An 18,679-nucleotide genomic window follows, 5' to 3' on the forward strand; every position below is an offset into this window, starting at 1 on the left:
GGAAATTACAGAACTTGAAGAAATCACTAAACAATGTGATTTTACCTGGCTTCAAGGGAAATGCAGTGTCGGTTTTCGACGGAAGGACAGGGTTCCATTCGGCCCGGATACCATAGTCCTGAACAAGGTTGTTATATGACGTTACGCCCCACTTACAGAACAACATGTCAGTAGTGGCGGCAGCGGAAGACGACGATTCGTTAGGGTTTGAGGCCATTTTTTGGAAAGAAGGCTAAGAAAACGATTTGGGGGAAGATTGGAACCTTTACATACAGAGTTGTTATTTATAGGCAAAAGCAACTTTTCAAATTCAAAAATAGGTACGGACGGAAATACGTGTCCATACAGGGTATGGACAGTTGTCACCCCAATGATGACCCAACTGTCGCATCCTATCTTTTCGCCGTCATTTCCCAAAAACATAACGGCACATAGCCCCACGAGTTTGGCAATAAGCATGATATAATAACTTTTTCTTTTTTCTCTCTTAGTCCGAGCTAATGTAAATCTTCTCATGAACTCGGACTGGGGGGACATGACGAGGTGTGACCCGCATCGGTCAATTCGACCCGGTTACAACCCATTATTTTAATATAAATATAAATGATTATTCTAGAACTTTCTATATCTACATGGAAATTGTACAACCGAATCTCCAACTTTTCGGGAAGATCATGTAAATCTTTAACCTATCGGAATATATCCTAGGTTAGAGGAAACCCTAATGAGAGAACCTATAAATAGAGGTAAACGTATAAGGTATGATCATCTGACTCTCATATAACTTCTTCTCCTCAATTTCTCTTACTAAGATAAACCGAGACTTATTCTCACGCCGGAGGGTGGTTACAGGAATACCCCTATTCCTGTAACGAGTCCTAACGGTGTTTATGTTTTGCAGCCAAGCGTTCGGGTCACCAATCGTTGAATTCCTAGCCCGAAATCACTACATAGGTCAGTTTCTTCAGTATGTATGTATGTATGTATGTATGTATGTATGTATGTATGTATGTATGTATGTATGTATGTATGTATGTATGTATGTATGTATGTATGTATGTATGTATGTATGTATGTATGTATGTATGTATGTATGTATGTATGTATGTATGTATGTATGTATGTATGTATGTATGTATGTATGTATGTATGTATGTATGTATGTATGTATGTATGTATGTATGTATGTATGTATGTATGTATGTATGTATGTATGTATGTATGTATGTATGTATGTATGTATGTATGTATGTATGTATGTATGTATGTATGTATGTATGTATGTATGTATGTATGTATGTATGTATGTATGTATGTATGTATGTATGTATGTATGTATGTATGTATGTATGTTATGTATGTATGTATGTATGTATGTATGTATGTATGTATGTATGTATGTATGTATGTATGTATGTATGTATGTATGTATGTATGTATGTATGTATGTATGTATGTATGTATGTATGTATGTATGTATGTATGTATGTATGTATGTATGTATGTATGTATGTATGTATGTATGTATGTATGTATGTATGTATGTATGTATGTATGTATGTATGTATGTATGTATGTATGTATGTATGTATGTATGTATGTATGTATGTATGTATGTATGTATGTATGTATGTATGTATGTATGTATGTATGTATGTATGTATGTATATGTATGTATGTATGTATGTATGTATGTATGTATGTATGTATGTATGTATGTATGTATGTATGTATGTATGTATGTATGTATGTATGTATGTATGTATGTATGTATGTATGTATGTATGTATGTATGTATGTATGTATGTATGTATGTATGTATGTATGTATGTATGTATGTATGTATGTATGTATGTATGTATGTATGTATGTATGTATGTATGTGTAGGTATATGCATGTTTGTATCTATATGTTTGTGTATGAGCGTATATTTGTTATTAAGTATGCATTTGTATGTATGTACGTATGTACGTATGTACGTATGTCTGTATGTATGTATGTGTGTATGTACGTACGTATGTATGGGTGTATGCATACCTATATAGGTCATTCCATTCCCTCAAATTTATTCCATCCATCACCCCCTGTTTTTTTCCATTCCATTCCCTCTTACCCTTCTTCATCAACATCCCGCCCACCACTACCACCACCATCACCCACCGTCGATGCCAACACCCACCACCGCAACCTCGTGTCACTGACCGACCACCCCCGCCGTCACTGACCACCGCCACCACTATCAACACTTACCATCGACAACCGCCACCCCGCGTCGCCTCCACCAGCCACCGCCACCTACCGCCTTCGTCAGCCTTTGCCATCGAACACCGACGCCACCACCGACCACCGCCACTGCCGACCTCGGCTACCGCCACCAACACCGCTACCCACCACCATCTCCGCCTATGCTAACCACCACCACCTGTCGTCGCTGCCACCCACCTGCCACCACCACCGCCCGACCACTGCTACCCATCGTCACTTTCACCCTTCACCACCGCCGATCACGACTACCACCTGCCACCACCACCGATCCCAGCCACCGTTACCCACCCCGCCACCGCCGCCGATGCCCCCACCATCCACCACCCACCGATGACACCCCACCACTGCACCACCCACCACCGCCGCCGCCACCCATTGCCGATTTTATTCCTTTATCTTTTGCTACATACCAAACAACACAAGATAATGATTCATTCCATTCTCACATGGTAACCAAACAGGACCATTGAATGGTAATAATCCATTTCATTCATTTGTTTATTCTATTAGCTCGTCCGTTTCATTCCCTCGCCTATTCCATTGCCCCATACCAAACAAACTAACAATGCTTCTTTTAATTGTTCACATATTTATTTTTTCCATGTGTATTATGTACTTACTCTACACTAGCATTATTTATATATTACATTTTTATAATAAATACTAGTTTATAGACCCACATATTACACGAGCTATATATATAATTTATATATCTCTAAATACATTATAAGATAAGACTGAAATTATATTTTTAAATATAATAATAGAAACGATAAAGTAGATTCGTATTTTATCGGAAAGATTCAACTGAGTAACATGTTTCATTTAGAAAAAACAAAAAAAAAAGTTAAATGAACAAATGTGTCAAAAGTATTTGAGTGCTTAAAATGTTCTTAATCGTTTTATTAAAAAGAAATTTTATATCATACTTTTTTATAATATGTTTTCCTTAGCCATAAAAAATACATCAAACATTACAAAATGTCTATATAAAAAAAATCGAATGCACAAAAGTTGTTGAAAAGTTGGCCTATCATGACTCATATCCTTTTGACCCCTATCACCTATTTTGACATGAACCCGTTACAACCTGAAAAGAAGGATAAATAAAATACAAACACTTCCTATTAAAAAAGAAACAAAAAACCTATTATAAATATATGATTGATCTCAGTAGTTCATAATATTCACTTTAAACATAAATTATTATGAAATACAAGAATAAATTGGAAACCACAACTAATATATGGAATATGAAAATTATGGATCATATGAAAAAATTTAAGCATAATTATTCATTTTAAAAAGTATTAAAATTATAGGTTTTAAAATTATAGATAACTGCCGTTAAAAAAAAGTTGAAGTATTCTTTTAATAAAAACTTGAAGTATTTTTTAAGCATCAATCTTGAATTTTAATTAATATTAATATTAATAACATAATTAATAATAATAATAATTAATTAAAATTAGATATTAATTAAATAATATTATTAATGATTTGAAGAAGAAAATGACATGTCACATTAGTTGAAATTTTGAATAAGAAAATGTCAGGTCGTATTAGTTGGAGTTTTTATTAGAATTAGATATTTATTAATGGTATTTTCATACAAGTTATTCAAGTCTTTTATAGATAAGAAGACCATCATAGGGTGTAATGTTCAAATCAATAAAAATATGTAGTGATCCTTTACTACAAAAGACTAATAAGACCGTCCGTAGTGGGGCGTTTTTTTAAAAAAAATTGCTAAATAACGCCCAATAACGCCCAACCCCCATTACAGGGGGCGTTTTGGGACGTGATTTTTGAGAAAAAACCCTCCGGCGTTTTAATTAAAACGCTTAAAATGAGAGGGGGCCCACTTTTTGACCTTTGTCAAACGGTAACATTCTTTATTTTTTTTTTTAATTTAAAATATTCCAACTATAAATATATACCTCACATTCACACCTTTTTTTATAAAAAAACTCACTTTCTCTCCCACTTTCTTATAATTTTTATAAAAAAAAAAACCCACTTTCTTCTAATTTTTATACAATCATGCATCCATACCGTCCTCCTTTTGGTGTCCCCGCAAGACCCATCTACCACCTACAAGGCGATGCGTTGATCCTTGCGCAAATGCTTCGCCAAAAAATTAGAGAAAAATATGGACTCTAGATCATGTTATTTTTTTTAAGTTATTTTTTCTGTTTTTTTTTTATTTTTTTCTGTTTTTTTTTTTATTTTCTGTTTTTCAGTTTTTTTTCTATTTTTTTTTATTTTCAGTTTTTTTTTTAGTTTTTTTTTTATTTTTATTTCAAGTAATGTAATTTTATTTTTAAATTAATGAAGTTTTTTTTATGTTTTAAATTAAAAAAACATAATTGTGAAATGATTGAATGGGGGTTATTGGCATAATGCCCCACTACGCTACTTTTGCTATAATGCCCCCTTGCTGACTAGGACGCAACGTGTCGTATAATGCCCCATGGTGGGGGCATTATAACCCTCTACCACTACACATGGTCTAAGAACAGTACAATTTATCATCAGTGTAATTATGCAAAGTTCAAATAAATAGGCAAGAACTATGAAAGCCGGCTGCTTTACAAAAGAAACAAACAAACACCCTCAATATCATCTTCATCTGCAACTATAATATCCATTTTCTTGAACTATCCGTACGTACATGTGTATATATAAATATAATACACACTAACACACACACAAAACGCATAATACAAATTTCAGCCATGAAAACCAATCAAACGATGGTTTGCGTGAAACAAGTGAAACAAAATACCGTTGAAGAATGGGATGATTCGATGCCATTACCCGGGGACATTATCGAAGGTATTGCTGCCGTGGATGACTGCACTGTCGTGGAAGTTAAGGATAGGTTGTTTGTACCAACCAAAGGGAAATCTGAGCTTAGGTCACAACTGGGACAAATTAGCAAAAAGAATGCACAAGGTTTCGTTTGGTTGAAGGTTAGAAGGGGCGATCGAATGCTGAATTTACGCGTTTGTGTAGCGGAAGAAAAGGGTTTTCGATTGCAGCGAAAGTTTAGCTTTCGAGCTGTTTCCAATGATAAACATGTTGCGGTTTTGGACGACTTGGATGTAGATCAATGCATTGAACTTCAAGGTAAGTTTCTTTTCGTAGAAAAGTCTGTCGAGACACGAGAATAGGTTGCCAGATTTTATTTTTGGCCGCATTGTTTTGTTGTGGAAACAATGATGGCAATGAGTTGGGTTGGGATGAGTTTTGGTATCCTCCAGGGCCAGCCCAGAACAAGTGCTTGGTGGGCGACCACTCTAGGTCCAAATCAAAATAGGAGTATTAAAATCCAATAATCCATACATATATAGGAGTTCTTTTTTAACTTTTAGGAGATATTACACGTATGCCATCCTTTTTAATTTTATTTTCTCTATAATTGAAAAATAATTGGTTCATTTTGTTATTTTGTTTTGTGTATACTTGGAATATATAGTGCTCTACATGTATCCCTCTTCTAGGTACTATATCATTTATTACTTGTTTGGTGCACAATATTTATTGCAAATCGGTGGACACTCTTAAGGGTCTGTTTGGTATGACGTAATAGAATGGATGATGGAATGGAATGGACGAAGTAATGGAATGAACGAGGTAATGGAATGTATCATTACCATTCCATGTCTTGTTTGGTTACCATGTGAGAATAAAATGAATCCTTACTTTGTATTGTTTGGTAGAAAGAATAAACGGAGGAATAAAATTGGTGGTGAGTGACGGTAGTCGGTGGTGGTGGATGGTGATAGGTGGCGTTTGGAGCGGTGGTCAGGGGTGGTGGCAACGGCGGTGGGGTGGTGGTTGGGGCGGAGGTAGGTGGCGGCGACGACAATGGTGGTGGGTGACGTCGATGGTGGTGGTTGGTGGTTGAGGTGGGTGGCGGGTGACGGCAGAGGTAGGGGTGGGTGGCGGCTGTGGCGGGGGTGGTGGCAGGTGACAGCGGGGGCGGAGGTGTCGACGGTGGGAGACAGCAAGGGCAGAGGTGGGTGGTGGCGGGTGGCGGTGATGGGTGGTGGCGGGTGACGATTGGGGTGGTGGTGGTGGCGGCGAAAGTGGGTGAAGGTGGCGATGGGTGGCGGCGACAATAGTCACGAAGATGGTTGTGTCGGTAGTGGTGTCGCCCGTAGGTGGCGACGGAGGTGGTGTCGTGTGACGGCGGAGGTGAATGACGGTGGTGGGTTATTAAAAATGATAATAATAATAATAATAATAATAATAATAATAATAATAATAATAATAATAATAATAATAATAATAATATATTTATTCCATTCCTTGAAGGAATGAAAAAAAAAAAAAAAAACACCACATTACAAAGGAATGAAAATTTTTATATTTGGAAGGTTTACATTCCTTGTGGAATGCCTCATTCCATTACTACATGATTACCAAACATGTTTTTTTTATTCCATCGGAATGATCCATTCCATTCCGCCTTCTATTCATTCATACCAAACGCTACCTTAGGTGGTTAAAAATTACTTATTGGTGTATTCATCACCTAACCCGATTTCAAACACATCCAAAAGCCACTTAAAAAGTATCAAAGACTCGATTATACATTTCTAAAAATTATGAAATTTTCAGTTTTTCTTGCTAAACAAGATTTGTGAAATCAAAACCATTGTTGAACTGGTTTTTTCTTGCAACATATATTTAGAAATGAGCAGGAGAGTGGTGAATACGGTGTCACAAGGATTCAACCAAGAGTCGATAAAATACAATTGGAGGAAGAAGGTGGCGACTTCTCTACCGGACAATCAGTGTACGGTTGTTAGTTCGATCCTTTTCATGCCGCTTGCAAACGAGCACCATGTCGAATCCATAACCGTTAGAGCAATGGCTTGGTTTTCAGCCGTGGTTTCATCAGGAACGCCTATCGTGTTCGTTAACATCCAGACCGAACAAATCCTTTCCACGGTACCTTTCCAGAAAAATATTACTGATCTTTCATTAGTAATGGAGTTTTAAATTTGAAATGATTTTCAGGTTAAATGTAATTCGAATAAAATTCCACGACAAGGGATAAGGTTGTGGTTTTTGCCCGGACTAGCAGAAATTCCAATTGAGTTGATACTAGAGCCAAAAGAAAACAGATTTGGCATAGATGTAAAAAGAACCGAAGAGGTAATTAACATATTTATACTATTTTCGAGGGTATTTTTGTCATTTCATACATGGGTAGGTATATTTTCGTCATTTCACCAGGTACCAGAACCCTAAACCCTAAATTTTAGAGGTAAAAAGAACCGAGGAGGTGATTAGCTTATATATACATGAGTTAAGTGTTATTTGGTTTGTTCACTTTTGTCATTTCAGGTCAAATTTCAAAATTGCACAATTTTCCTCCTTGACATTTTGGAAACGTGCCATTTCAGCCCAAAAAAATAACCACAGTTAAAAAATTCAGTTAGGGGTTACCACAATCAAAATTGAAGCTATCCGGGATCGAACCCGTGACCAACTGCTTAGAAACAAACGAATTTTATCACAAAGCTAACTGAATTTTTTAACTATGATTATTTTTTTTGGACTGAAATGACACGTTTCCAAAATGTTATGGAGGAAAACAGTGCAATTTTGAAATTTGGCCTGAAATGACAAAAGTGAACAAACCACAAGGACGTAAATGGCAGTTAACTCTATATACATTTTGGAGGTTATTTTGGTTATTTTACATATGGGTTGGGGTATTTTATCATATTACATATGTAGATAAATGTAGATGATTTTAAAGCCAAATCACATGTTAATACATCAGGGTTTCGTATGCGTTTACGCGGTGACCAAAGGCTCGGCTGCTGACCGCGCTGGTCTGCGAAAGTTGTTTGAAAACTCGATTGAGACGGGCCACATTATGGTGATATCAAGGCTAGAAGGGAAAAGTGTCATGCCAACAATGGCTATGTCTGACGGTTTGCTAGTATGTTGTGACCACAATGATATTAGAGAGACTCTTGTTGGGGCTGTGGACCAGCTCGAGACCATACAACTTCATATCATGTCATGGTCTACAACTCAAAATGGGTAGAGAACACAACCAGTTGGTGTTGCGACTCTAAGGCCTCCGATGTGACACCTATGTACAATTCACAAATTCATTGGTGTTGCATGTTTTGTAATTTGAACGAAGTGATAGCGAATCATACTCTTAAAAGTTGACAGGAGCATTCTAAACTTCATAAAATTTGAAAGAAGTATACAATCGTATATTTCATGTTACTTGTATGGTCCATAAGTTAGGGAAATTATGTATATAATTCTGTTTTTCACTAGAGCGTAACACTTAATGCTACAAAATGCAAAGTGGCCACAGTGATATGTTGTGAGGCTCTTCAGTGTGGATAAACGAGAAATTATATATTCATATGTTCCCATTAAAGTTAATGGGAATAACAAGCAATCTAAACCATTACATCAAGCTGAGATAAGATCTCAACCGTTTAAATTACTAGATTTCTTCTAGAAGCAGAGGTTATAGATGGTTGCATGTTTGGTTTCCAATTTTGCATTTGACCATCAGAAATTTTGGGTTGATATCACAACCCACGTTCACAACTAAAGGTGCTACTTTATATTACAGTAAAAGCTTCTAGGTTCCTTTTTTTACAACCCACGTTCTAATTTATTAAAAAGCCAATAGAAAAACATAAACTTCATTTACATTTATAAATTGGTTTAGGAGTCTACTCTATGAAATGAAATGATACCTGCAAAAAGTAGATAACCAATATATTAGCTACATAAATCTTTGAAGTTAATTCTAATGATTTTCGAGCTACTGTGCAAAAAGTAAATAGTTATTATTAAATAAGTTGTTAGGATCTGAGTTTGTAATGATTGTGTTTTGTTTGAGAATTTAAGAAGATGAATATGTAATTGCAACGGAAACTAAATGAAAACTAACTTTCACACACAATCAAATAGGAGAATTGCTTTCAACACACATGTTTGAACATTGAACCGAATGATTAAATTTATTTCAATCTTCAATTTCAACTTTGCATGCATGTATTACAAACACCCCCTCAGCCTGAGCTCACAGTATTTGTTCGTACAGGAAGACAAGTGGTGAAGAGCTAATAGAACAGTACATGGTACTGTTCTATTTATAGGCACGAGCAAACCACTGAAGCATCTTGGCTGACGTCACCGTGAAAGTGACATCTAACCTCCTAACAACCTGTAACTACTGATCTAATACAACTACTGCTTGCTAACTACTGATTACATTACAATACAATGAATAAACAAAACTACTGCTTCCCATTCCACTGTTGTGACTCCAGCAGTACTTTATGTCTTCAGCAGTGCTTGACCCAGATCAGTAGATTGAGCATCAGTGTTAGTCTTCAGCAGTTCTTTAATCCTCAACAGTTGTTGAAGGACAGTTGTTGTAGATGAGCAGTAGATAGAGGTCATCAGTTGTTTAGCCACTTTCAAGGGGAGAGACTTGAATACAAACATCTGCTTATTCTGGATCCACTGCTCTGATCCAGTTTTAGCTTTAATCAGCTGTTCTTTAGGTAGGGTTCAATCCCAACAATCTCCCCTGGAACAGATGATGCCAAAACCCTTCATTATTGTGAACCTTTATTACCTCATCAACAGTTCCCTTATTTGTCCTTTGCGTTGTAATTCAAAGTCCAGGGCATCTGTATTATCCTCATCCCTGCACAGTGTAAGATCAAGGAGATCTTGCACATCTTCAACACTCAGGCCCAGTGCTTGTTCCCGTGATATTTTCTTCACTTCACCACTTGATTTGATCAGAGTCAATACGTGGGTTTGTTTGCCAGTTTTATACTTTAGTATTTTTGAATCCAGTAGGTTTCTTGGGAGAGTTTTTATTGATGAGGAATTTGGAGATTGTGGCTTGGTGATAACTGGCTGAGCAGTGCTTTGAGCTTTAGCAAGTTCAGGGTTTTCAGCTATCATTTGTTTGAGGACCATTTTTATAACTTCATCACCTGCTGCTATATCCTCTGGTGTTTCTACATCCATCTGCTTTTGTTTCCTTCTTTGATAAAGGATGGCATGCATGTGGAGCAGTGGATTTCCTGACTTGCAGTTTTGGTGGTCTAGTTGAAACCTTTGCTTCAGGGTAAACAGGCTTTTGTGGAACATTAGAATTTTTCTTTCTCAATTCTTCCAACTTTTGGTAAGAAGCAATCACCTTTTCTTCTTTCCACCTGGTCACTTGATTCCTAGACCCAAAATCAGCAGTGATGAGTTCCTCCTTCATTCTCTTCAGCCTTAACACTTTATCTGGTACATTCTTCATGTATTTTGACCAAACAGGAGGAGTGTGTTTCACCTTTTCTTTGTTCATTTTTTCTATTCTTTCCAACTCCTCTTTGAGTTCACCAAGGGTCCATTCTCTATACTGGCTCTTGTCTCCCTTGTATTTCTTGAATGCTATAATATGCTCAATGTAATCTTTTCTCAGACTTACATCATCTCTTTCTGAAAGTTGCTGACAAAGGTTTTTTGCAAACTGCTCCAAGGTTCTGACTTGAGTTAGCAGATATTGATAGTCTCTTTGGATTTCCTTGTTAGATTTACCATGTGAATTCCTTTTAGAGATATCCTCTGCTTGTTGAGCCTTTAACTTCATATATTCTTCAATGTTATTTGGCCTAGGATATCCTTCAAGAGATGGCAAACTCCTTTTAGCATGGTCATATTCAGTGTAGAAGAATTTGATCCCCTCTCTAACTGTTATAAGCTCTAAAGGGTACTGAGCACGTGATGGCAGTGTTTGGTTTTTGAACTTGGGCTGAAGAGAGAGGAACAGGGTTTAGAATAGTAACAAGGGTCAATGGTTGTGAAGATGTAGGAGGTGGTGAAGGTTCATTATTGAGAATCATCCTTCTCCTTTTTGGTTTAGGAGAGGGTGGTGGTGTTTTGGTGGGTTGAGTGGTGGTGATTTGAGTGATTGGTTGTTGACTAACAGTTGTTGAAACAACTGGTGTTTCAACCACTGTTGTCATTACAACAGATGATGTATCACCTGATGTCTTCTGCTTTTTTAGCAAATGGTGAAGGTGGTAATGATGATGTTTTTGGTGGTGAGGTGATTTTTGGTGGTGGTGTGGTTGAAGTGGGAGCAGTGGTTGATGTGTGTGTTGAAGGTATGGCAGTTGTTTGGCTAACAGATGTTGAAACCTCTGAAGTACCAACAGTTGTTGATACAACTGCTGGTTTGGAGGTTTGATGTGTGGAGCTTTTGGAAGGTTTAGGAGTATGTTTTATGGATCTGGATGGTATGTGTTTAGGTTGCCTCACTTTTCTAGTGGACTGCTTTCTTTTTAGCTCAGGACTTTCTTCATCCTTTGGCTCAGAAGTACCCTGCTCATTCATCTCCATAGAAACTCTCTTCTCCTGTTCAAACCTTGCTTTATCCTTTGCCTCCAAATCCTTTTTCACGCTTGCTTTTGCATCAGCAATGGCATTCAAGGTTACATCAACCTTTTTGGAACCATCTGGCAAAGGGATGTCTGCAAGCATACTTGAATTATCTGGTGCAATGTACAGACCATCTTCATATCTCTTTTTCTTCAACTGCTTCATTTTCTCCCCCTTTTTGGCATCAGCTGGTGGTGGGTTATCTACAAAGATGATAGAGGGAGGAGCTGTGCCAGTGGTGTTCAGCAAGTGAGCCTTGATGGCTTTTATATCTGCTTGTGTGTCTTTGAACCTAGCTTCCATGATATTTCTGATCTTTTGAACCTGAATTTCATGTTGCTGATCAGCTAATTGTCTTTGTTGGATGAGTGATGTGCACAAAATGCAACATATAAATTACATCAATTGTGGCATAAAACTAACCCTTTTTTAGTACTAATGTTGGAAAAAGTATGCTTTTGTCTTCCTTTTGTATTTTCAAGATTAAATGAGCTCAAATGAACAAAATAAGCAAAAAGACAGCTAAATCTAACATGAATCCAAGAAAAGGAACAAAAGTGGCATACCCGATGTGACAACCCGCATAATTACAGGTACTGTACAAATTAATTAACCCTAATTATGTGCTTAATGAATGTGCTTGATTACATCTGACACTTTAAACTGCTTACTGATTCATGTTACATACATACATGTGCATCCTTTACATACAGTCACTCCATTTATTTCATACAGACTCTTAGTGACAAACCTGATGCACAAAGCACAGTTAGCACAGTGAGCGGATAACTCAGACACATGCTGACAATGCCAGCATATAGACAGACACTATTTTTAGGCCAGTATGAGCCAGGGATAGAGTACTACACCAGTATGGAGTGTAGGGAAGTGAGGACCATAAGACTGTGTCACTAGGTGATAGTTTAAGTGCCGGAAAGTGCCTAAAACTCATTTTAAGTACAGAATTCTGCTTTTTCAGTAACAATTCAGCTTTTAACACGTTCGTATTATACAGAGTATGGACTAAATGGTCCTGAACGCTTTCCTAAGTGTTGGAATTAAATTCGTTACAAAAAGATGCATAAGAGACACTAAGCGGTACAATTAAATGCTTTAACGGAACGATACGTAACCGAACAACCAGACATTACCCGGGACACCAAAATATTTCCAGAAATATTATTTTACCATTCTTAATTATTTACGGTCACAAAAATCCCCATACACTATAGAAACATGGCATACACCCACTATTCTTGATAATACCCTTAACCTTCTAATTAAATACCTATTAGTTAACAAAATTTTTCATTTTACCCCCCCCCCCACCGAAAATCTGCCCATGATTACATATATATTTTGTTTAGATTATAGTTAATGAAATCTTGATTCCTATTGGCCAAGGATCTAAGCAATGATCACAATAGGTACTAGGGTGCATGTTTCCAAGATATGCTCATGATAACTTCCAAACCCACACTCCAACCTCACCCCCTTCCCCTTATTTCGGCTCCTATAACCGAAATCACCATCACCATCTCTCATACTCTCATCTTCTTCACTACAAGTCTCCTTTCCAAGCTTGAAGATCATTCAAAGTAGTTACAAGTTGAAGGGCTCTCAAAGAAGCTTTGTTCAAGACTTTAGCACTATCATTTCTTCATCAACCTTACACTAAGATTGTTACCCTAGCCTTGTGCTAGTAGTAAGTCCCTTCACACCATTGTTTCATCTTGTTCTTTGTTATGATATTTAGTAGGATGATGATAATCAAGTAACACAAGAAAATGAACACTAAAAAGATGAACATGAAATTCTGCATAAAAACCCTATATAAAAAGTTTGTATGAAGTTGAAATCTGGTTGGTTTAGGGTTGGTTAAGGCATGATTGAAGTTTGAACATTAAATCATCGATAAACCAAGTTTAGGACCTTTGTTGATGCGTTTTTAGTAACTTTTACGTTGCAAACAGCAAGCTGATTTGTATTTCCAGCCAACTTCAACAGGCTGTAACTGGACCCTTTTTAATCGAAAAACTGATTTTCTGAAGCCTAAAATATGCATTTTGGAATAACCAAACAAATGGCACTGGAATCGTAATTTTTCGAGGTCGTTTACTATTTTTAAGGGACTGTTTTTGGACAGCAGCTCAAGCTGCATTTTTACTGCAGAAAAAGTGTGTCGTATTCAAAGTCATAACTTGAAACCTGAGTAAAATCGACTCATGGAATTTTTACAGTAGTTGGTCACCGTTGTCACGATGATCCTCCAACTGGAATTTCGTCAATCAGACTTACGGTTAATTTTTAGCGAATTATTCCGTAAACTGCAATCAGAAAGTAATAAATCTGATTGCAGTCGGGTAAATAAATTTCTATAAAATATTAGTAACGAACTGGACTCTGATATTTTTACATAATAAAATTTGGATCGTATGAGTCATTCTGTAAAAATTTGCGAATTTTTGGAAATGGTTAACTATTTTATAAAAATCCTCGAAAACAGTCCAGTTTTGATTTATAGAGCTGAAATAAAGTAAGTAATGCTTTGTACGTTTATATGTCGGTTTGATTATTGAAAATGAATTACGGGATATGTGTAAAAGAAAATGATATGCTAATTAAGCATGGACACCTCTGTTTACAAAGGAGACTATGGCGAAATTTTCCGAAAATCCGAACACTTAGTAAAATATTCGAGAAATATAGATACGAAATAGTTGTCTAACTATTTTTCTATGAACGATAGTTAAGTTAAAATAATTATTATTATTTTAACAAAATAATACCAAAGTGACACAACTAAAAACACTAAACTCTAAGCCAAGGAATGGCCCGTTCGTCTAATAGACATTAGTACGTTGTAGGTTGTCGTGTAGCAGACAGAGTTGAGATTCGAGTCAAGACGCACTACTGTGAGTTCATGACCCCCTATTCCTTTACTATTTTCGGTTTTATACTTCGGGGGTGGAATAAATGTTTACAAATTATTTCAGACATTTTATACATGGTATTGTTAGCTTAAGGAGGGATTTCATTACGCGATCAAGTGAGTGGTGGGCATGACACTTAAGGCCATTAATCCTCATCATAGGACCACGGGACATGAGTGATAGATCTTTTTGGGTGTAGTGAGCCCACACCCATGAGGTCGGGGGCCCATAGTGGTGACTATGTCTTCATACCGGAGACAAATTTACTAGGTTTGAGTCTTCCTGCATCATTCACATATACTATTGGCTTTGCAACCCAATGGTGATCAGTTTTTTCCTTATTGCTACATACCAGGGACTATTTTTACTTACAGACATACTAAACGGTTTATATACACAGACTTACACATGAACTCGCTCAACTTTTCGTTGACTTTTTAAACTACATGTATTTCAGGGAATTAATTTGGATCTGGCAAGTGTTGCATGTTAGACAAGCTGCGTACTTAATAAGGATGTCATCCAGAGTTGTAGGATTTGGGAAGTGCAACTCCTTCCTGGATGGGTTGCATGTCTCTTATCCTTGTTTTGTTGGTAGTCTTTCGTTGAGTCTTACGAACTCGTTTTAAACAAGTAATGTTTTGTAATGCATTTTGTGGTTGATGTTTTAAGACAATATGTTATGCATTTTTGCAAACTATTTTAATGGATGAACATCATATATATTTATCATATAGCATTGTTGTGATTGATGCTATGGTATTAAGAAGTCACACCAATAAACCCACGCTTCCGCAAAAGCCAGGGTGTGACAGCTTGGTATCAGAGCCTGGTTCATAGCGAAATAGGATTCCTTCTCGAGTCTAGACTATGATCACTAGGGCTCTCACGAAAATGTTTTCAAACGTTTTTACATTTTGCATACACTAAAAGTCCAGATCCAGGGCACAAACATTTTTACAAACAAAAGGGCACAAATACACTTTTCAAAATTTTTGTGTCAGTCTTAGAGACTGAGGGAGGTTTCAGTATTAGAGACTGAGGGATTCAATCTTAGAGATTGGGGAAGTTTAGCCTTAGAGGCTGGGGGAAATTTGAGTCTTATAGACTGGGAGGTTGGTCTTAGAGGCCAGGGAGTTAGTCTGAGAGACTAGGGAATTCAGTCTTAGAGATTGGGTGGGATAGCTTGGGAAGACTAGGATACATACATGATTTCATTGTTATTTGTTTACATGCTTACCTTATTTGTGTGCGTATGTTGTGGTTGTGTTACAGACACCATGGCATCATCTGGTAGTGGAGTATCCAACGCGAGTGACCCGATGGCCTTCACCTCTGATGACGAGATGGCCACCGACTCGGGAGTTTACACCTCAGACACCACGAGCACCGATGAAGACGATTTTCAGCCATTTGCCCTACCGATATTCGGAGACGACGCACCCCTAGCTGACGGCCCACCAGGAGAGGACCTACCCCTTGTTCCAATCCCTGCCCCTCTCCCCTTCGCTGCAGTTCCCTTTGAGGAACAACCTCTCGACGCGTTACCCGATGGTGACATCGACCTACTCATCGAGGGTCCCTCGGAGGGAGACCAGGATGGTGGGGCCCCGGTAGAGGACGGTGTTCCGCTTGTTGATACCCCAGTTGTTGATCCCATTGTTCCCATGGTTGAACTTCCTGATATGGAGGTTCATTCTGATTCGTCCGCCTCAGGTTCTTTTTAGTCGATAGCTTCCTTTGTCCCACCGTTGGGATTCGGTTACATTCCTCGTGTTGACGGTGATGAGGAGATGGAGTTGGAGCAGCCTGCTGAGGCTCTTGTTCTCCCAGATGATCAGATTCCCGTTATACCTGCTGATCATCAGCCCACTCCAGTCGTTTCCGAGCCCGTTCTTGCCATTGACCCTGTTCCTGTCACTGATGCACCCGTCGTTGCACCACCAGCCGTTGAGATCCCAGATATAGCACCCATACCCGACCCCATGGCTATTTTTGATGACCTGGCACCGTTTGCTACCCACATTGACCCGAGATATGCTAACACCAGTAATGGGTGGATCGAGGAGGATGACTACCCTTCGTATGTAGTCCCAGTCACTCCCCCTATCGCACCTGTTACTGTACCACTCGAAATACCGTTGTTTCCTCTACCCACATCTGATGCCCATCGCACCGACCTTCCGATCACTTTCCTTCAGGACATTCCTCCGCCCCAACCTGGGGAGGGATCATCGAGTCAGCCCTTCGGCCACACTCCGTTTATGACAGGGAATAGCCAGTTTATACCACCGACTCCTTATCACAGTTTTGTTCCTCCCGTGTCATCTACTGCACCCTTCATGTCTCAGTCTCCCCATACCACTTCGTCGGTTGCATTTACCGCACACACTACACATCCAGCTTCAGCCCCGATGGGTGAGCCATTTCTATGGTCATCACCCCACGTTATGCCAGTATCCGACCCTTATCATCCGTTTCATGTCGGATACTCTATAGAGGACACGCTCACGTCACTGCAGTTACAGTAGGACGCCTTGAGGCGATATGTCCAGGAGTTGGGGAGAGCTCCACATCCTCCCTGCCCTTATCAGACCCTGTTTTCAGCATCTCACACTCCTTTTGCATCACCCCATGATTCAGATGTTCGTTTCCTCCCTCTCGATCAACAGGTTGCCTTCGTGTTGCGTTTTGCCTATGCACTTGAGGAGGACTTGGTGCAGTTGCGCCGATTGATTTTCTCTCGTTTTCCACCTCCTCCGCCGCCATCGGCATAGCCACTTTTGATTTATTACAGATACTGACTATTTTGACGAGAAGACAGCGACCGAGCCAGACTTACAGCATTTTTGAAGACCACTTTTGACGCCATGACTATGAATATTTGATTTTGTCAGTTGTATTTGGTTACACATTTCAGACAAGGGCACTGTGACCTTTAGTCTCTTGGGTTGTATGATACTTTTTGGGAAAACTTACAAACATTGTATTGTGGTTTATTTATATGAAAGCACAGTCGCAGTATTCTCGTTACATGTTTTGTTAAAGTTATTGGTGTTGTGGTTATGACATGAGATGTTATGTGAATGATGAATGTTACTATGTATACGTATGATTATTATACTTACTATGACCTAACCAATATGGAACATCGTTCTAGAAAATGCCTCCACGATGCGATGCACGCATGCCGACTAACCAAGCAGAACTGCAAGGAATCATCGCTGCCGCAATTGCGCAATATGCTGCTTCTCAAGGAGACTCAAGCGAAAACATTTCGAACAACAACAACAACCCTCCGAATGGTAATGATCAGTCATAGGAGACACATTACACTATATTTGGATGATTTTTGTGCGACTGCTAATGATTCCTATAAATGACATTGCTTGTACAGGGTGTACTTTCAAGCAATTCATAGATTGCAAGCCGTAAAACTTTGATGGCACTGGAGGTGCCGTAGCTTTTACCCGTTGGACTGAAAAGACGGAGACGACAATAAGAATGAGCAAATGTGCACCGGGACAACAAATTACGTACATCACTGGGCTGTTTACTGATGGTGCCCTATCATGGTGGAATCTCCAAGTTCAAACCTTAGGAGAGGCTGCAGCGTACGCCATGACTTGGGCTGAATTGAAAGAGCTGATGCGCAAGAAGTATTGCTCCAGGGCTGAGATCCAGAGATTGGAAACTGAATTTTGGAACCTAAGGATGGAAGGAGCAAAAATTGCTGAGTATGTTCAAAGGTTTCATGATCTGTCCCATGTAGTACCGTACATGGTCACGCCCGAATTCAAGCACGTGGAACGTTTCATCTGGGGGTTAGCTCCTCAGATTATGAGTATGGTCACAACGTCTAAACCGGCAACCATTACTGAAGCCATCTACTTAAGCATCTCACTGACTGAAGAAGCCATCAGGCTAAACAAGTTTTCAAAGGATGATCAGAAAAAGAAAGAGACTCATGTGGAGTCGTCGGGAGAAAACAAACGCAAGTTTTCCAACTTCAAGCAAGGAACCAGCAGCG

The 18,679-nt window shown here is 38.5% G+C and overlaps 2 protein-coding genes across 2 annotated transcripts; both read left to right on the forward strand.

Moving 5' to 3' along the window:
• Positions 1-5,007: 5,007 nt before the first annotated feature.
• LOC110927758 lies at positions 5,008-8,470 on the forward strand. The gene is made up of 4 exons (XM_022171187.2): positions 5,008-5,398; positions 6,969-7,228; positions 7,298-7,435; positions 8,070-8,470. The coding sequence occupies exons 1-4, from the start codon at positions 5,023-5,025 to the stop codon at positions 8,337-8,339; spliced, it is 1,044 nt and encodes a 347-aa protein (XP_022026879.2). The 5' UTR covers positions 5,008-5,022; the 3' UTR covers positions 8,340-8,470.
• Positions 8,471-15,929: 7,459 nt separating this feature from the next.
• LOC110931592 lies at positions 15,930-16,376 on the forward strand. The gene has a single exon (XM_022174976.1). It carries the CDS (start codon positions 15,930-15,932, stop codon positions 16,374-16,376), a length of 447 nt encoding a protein of 148 aa, XP_022030668.1.
• Positions 16,377-18,679: the final 2,303 nt, after the last annotated feature.

The sequence above is a fragment of the Helianthus annuus genome, chromosome 3 (assembly GCF_002127325.2).
Source record: "Helianthus annuus cultivar XRQ/B chromosome 3, HanXRQr2.0-SUNRISE, whole genome shotgun sequence".
In the NCBI taxonomy this organism is placed as follows: domain Eukaryota; kingdom Viridiplantae; phylum Streptophyta; class Magnoliopsida; order Asterales; family Asteraceae; genus Helianthus; species Helianthus annuus.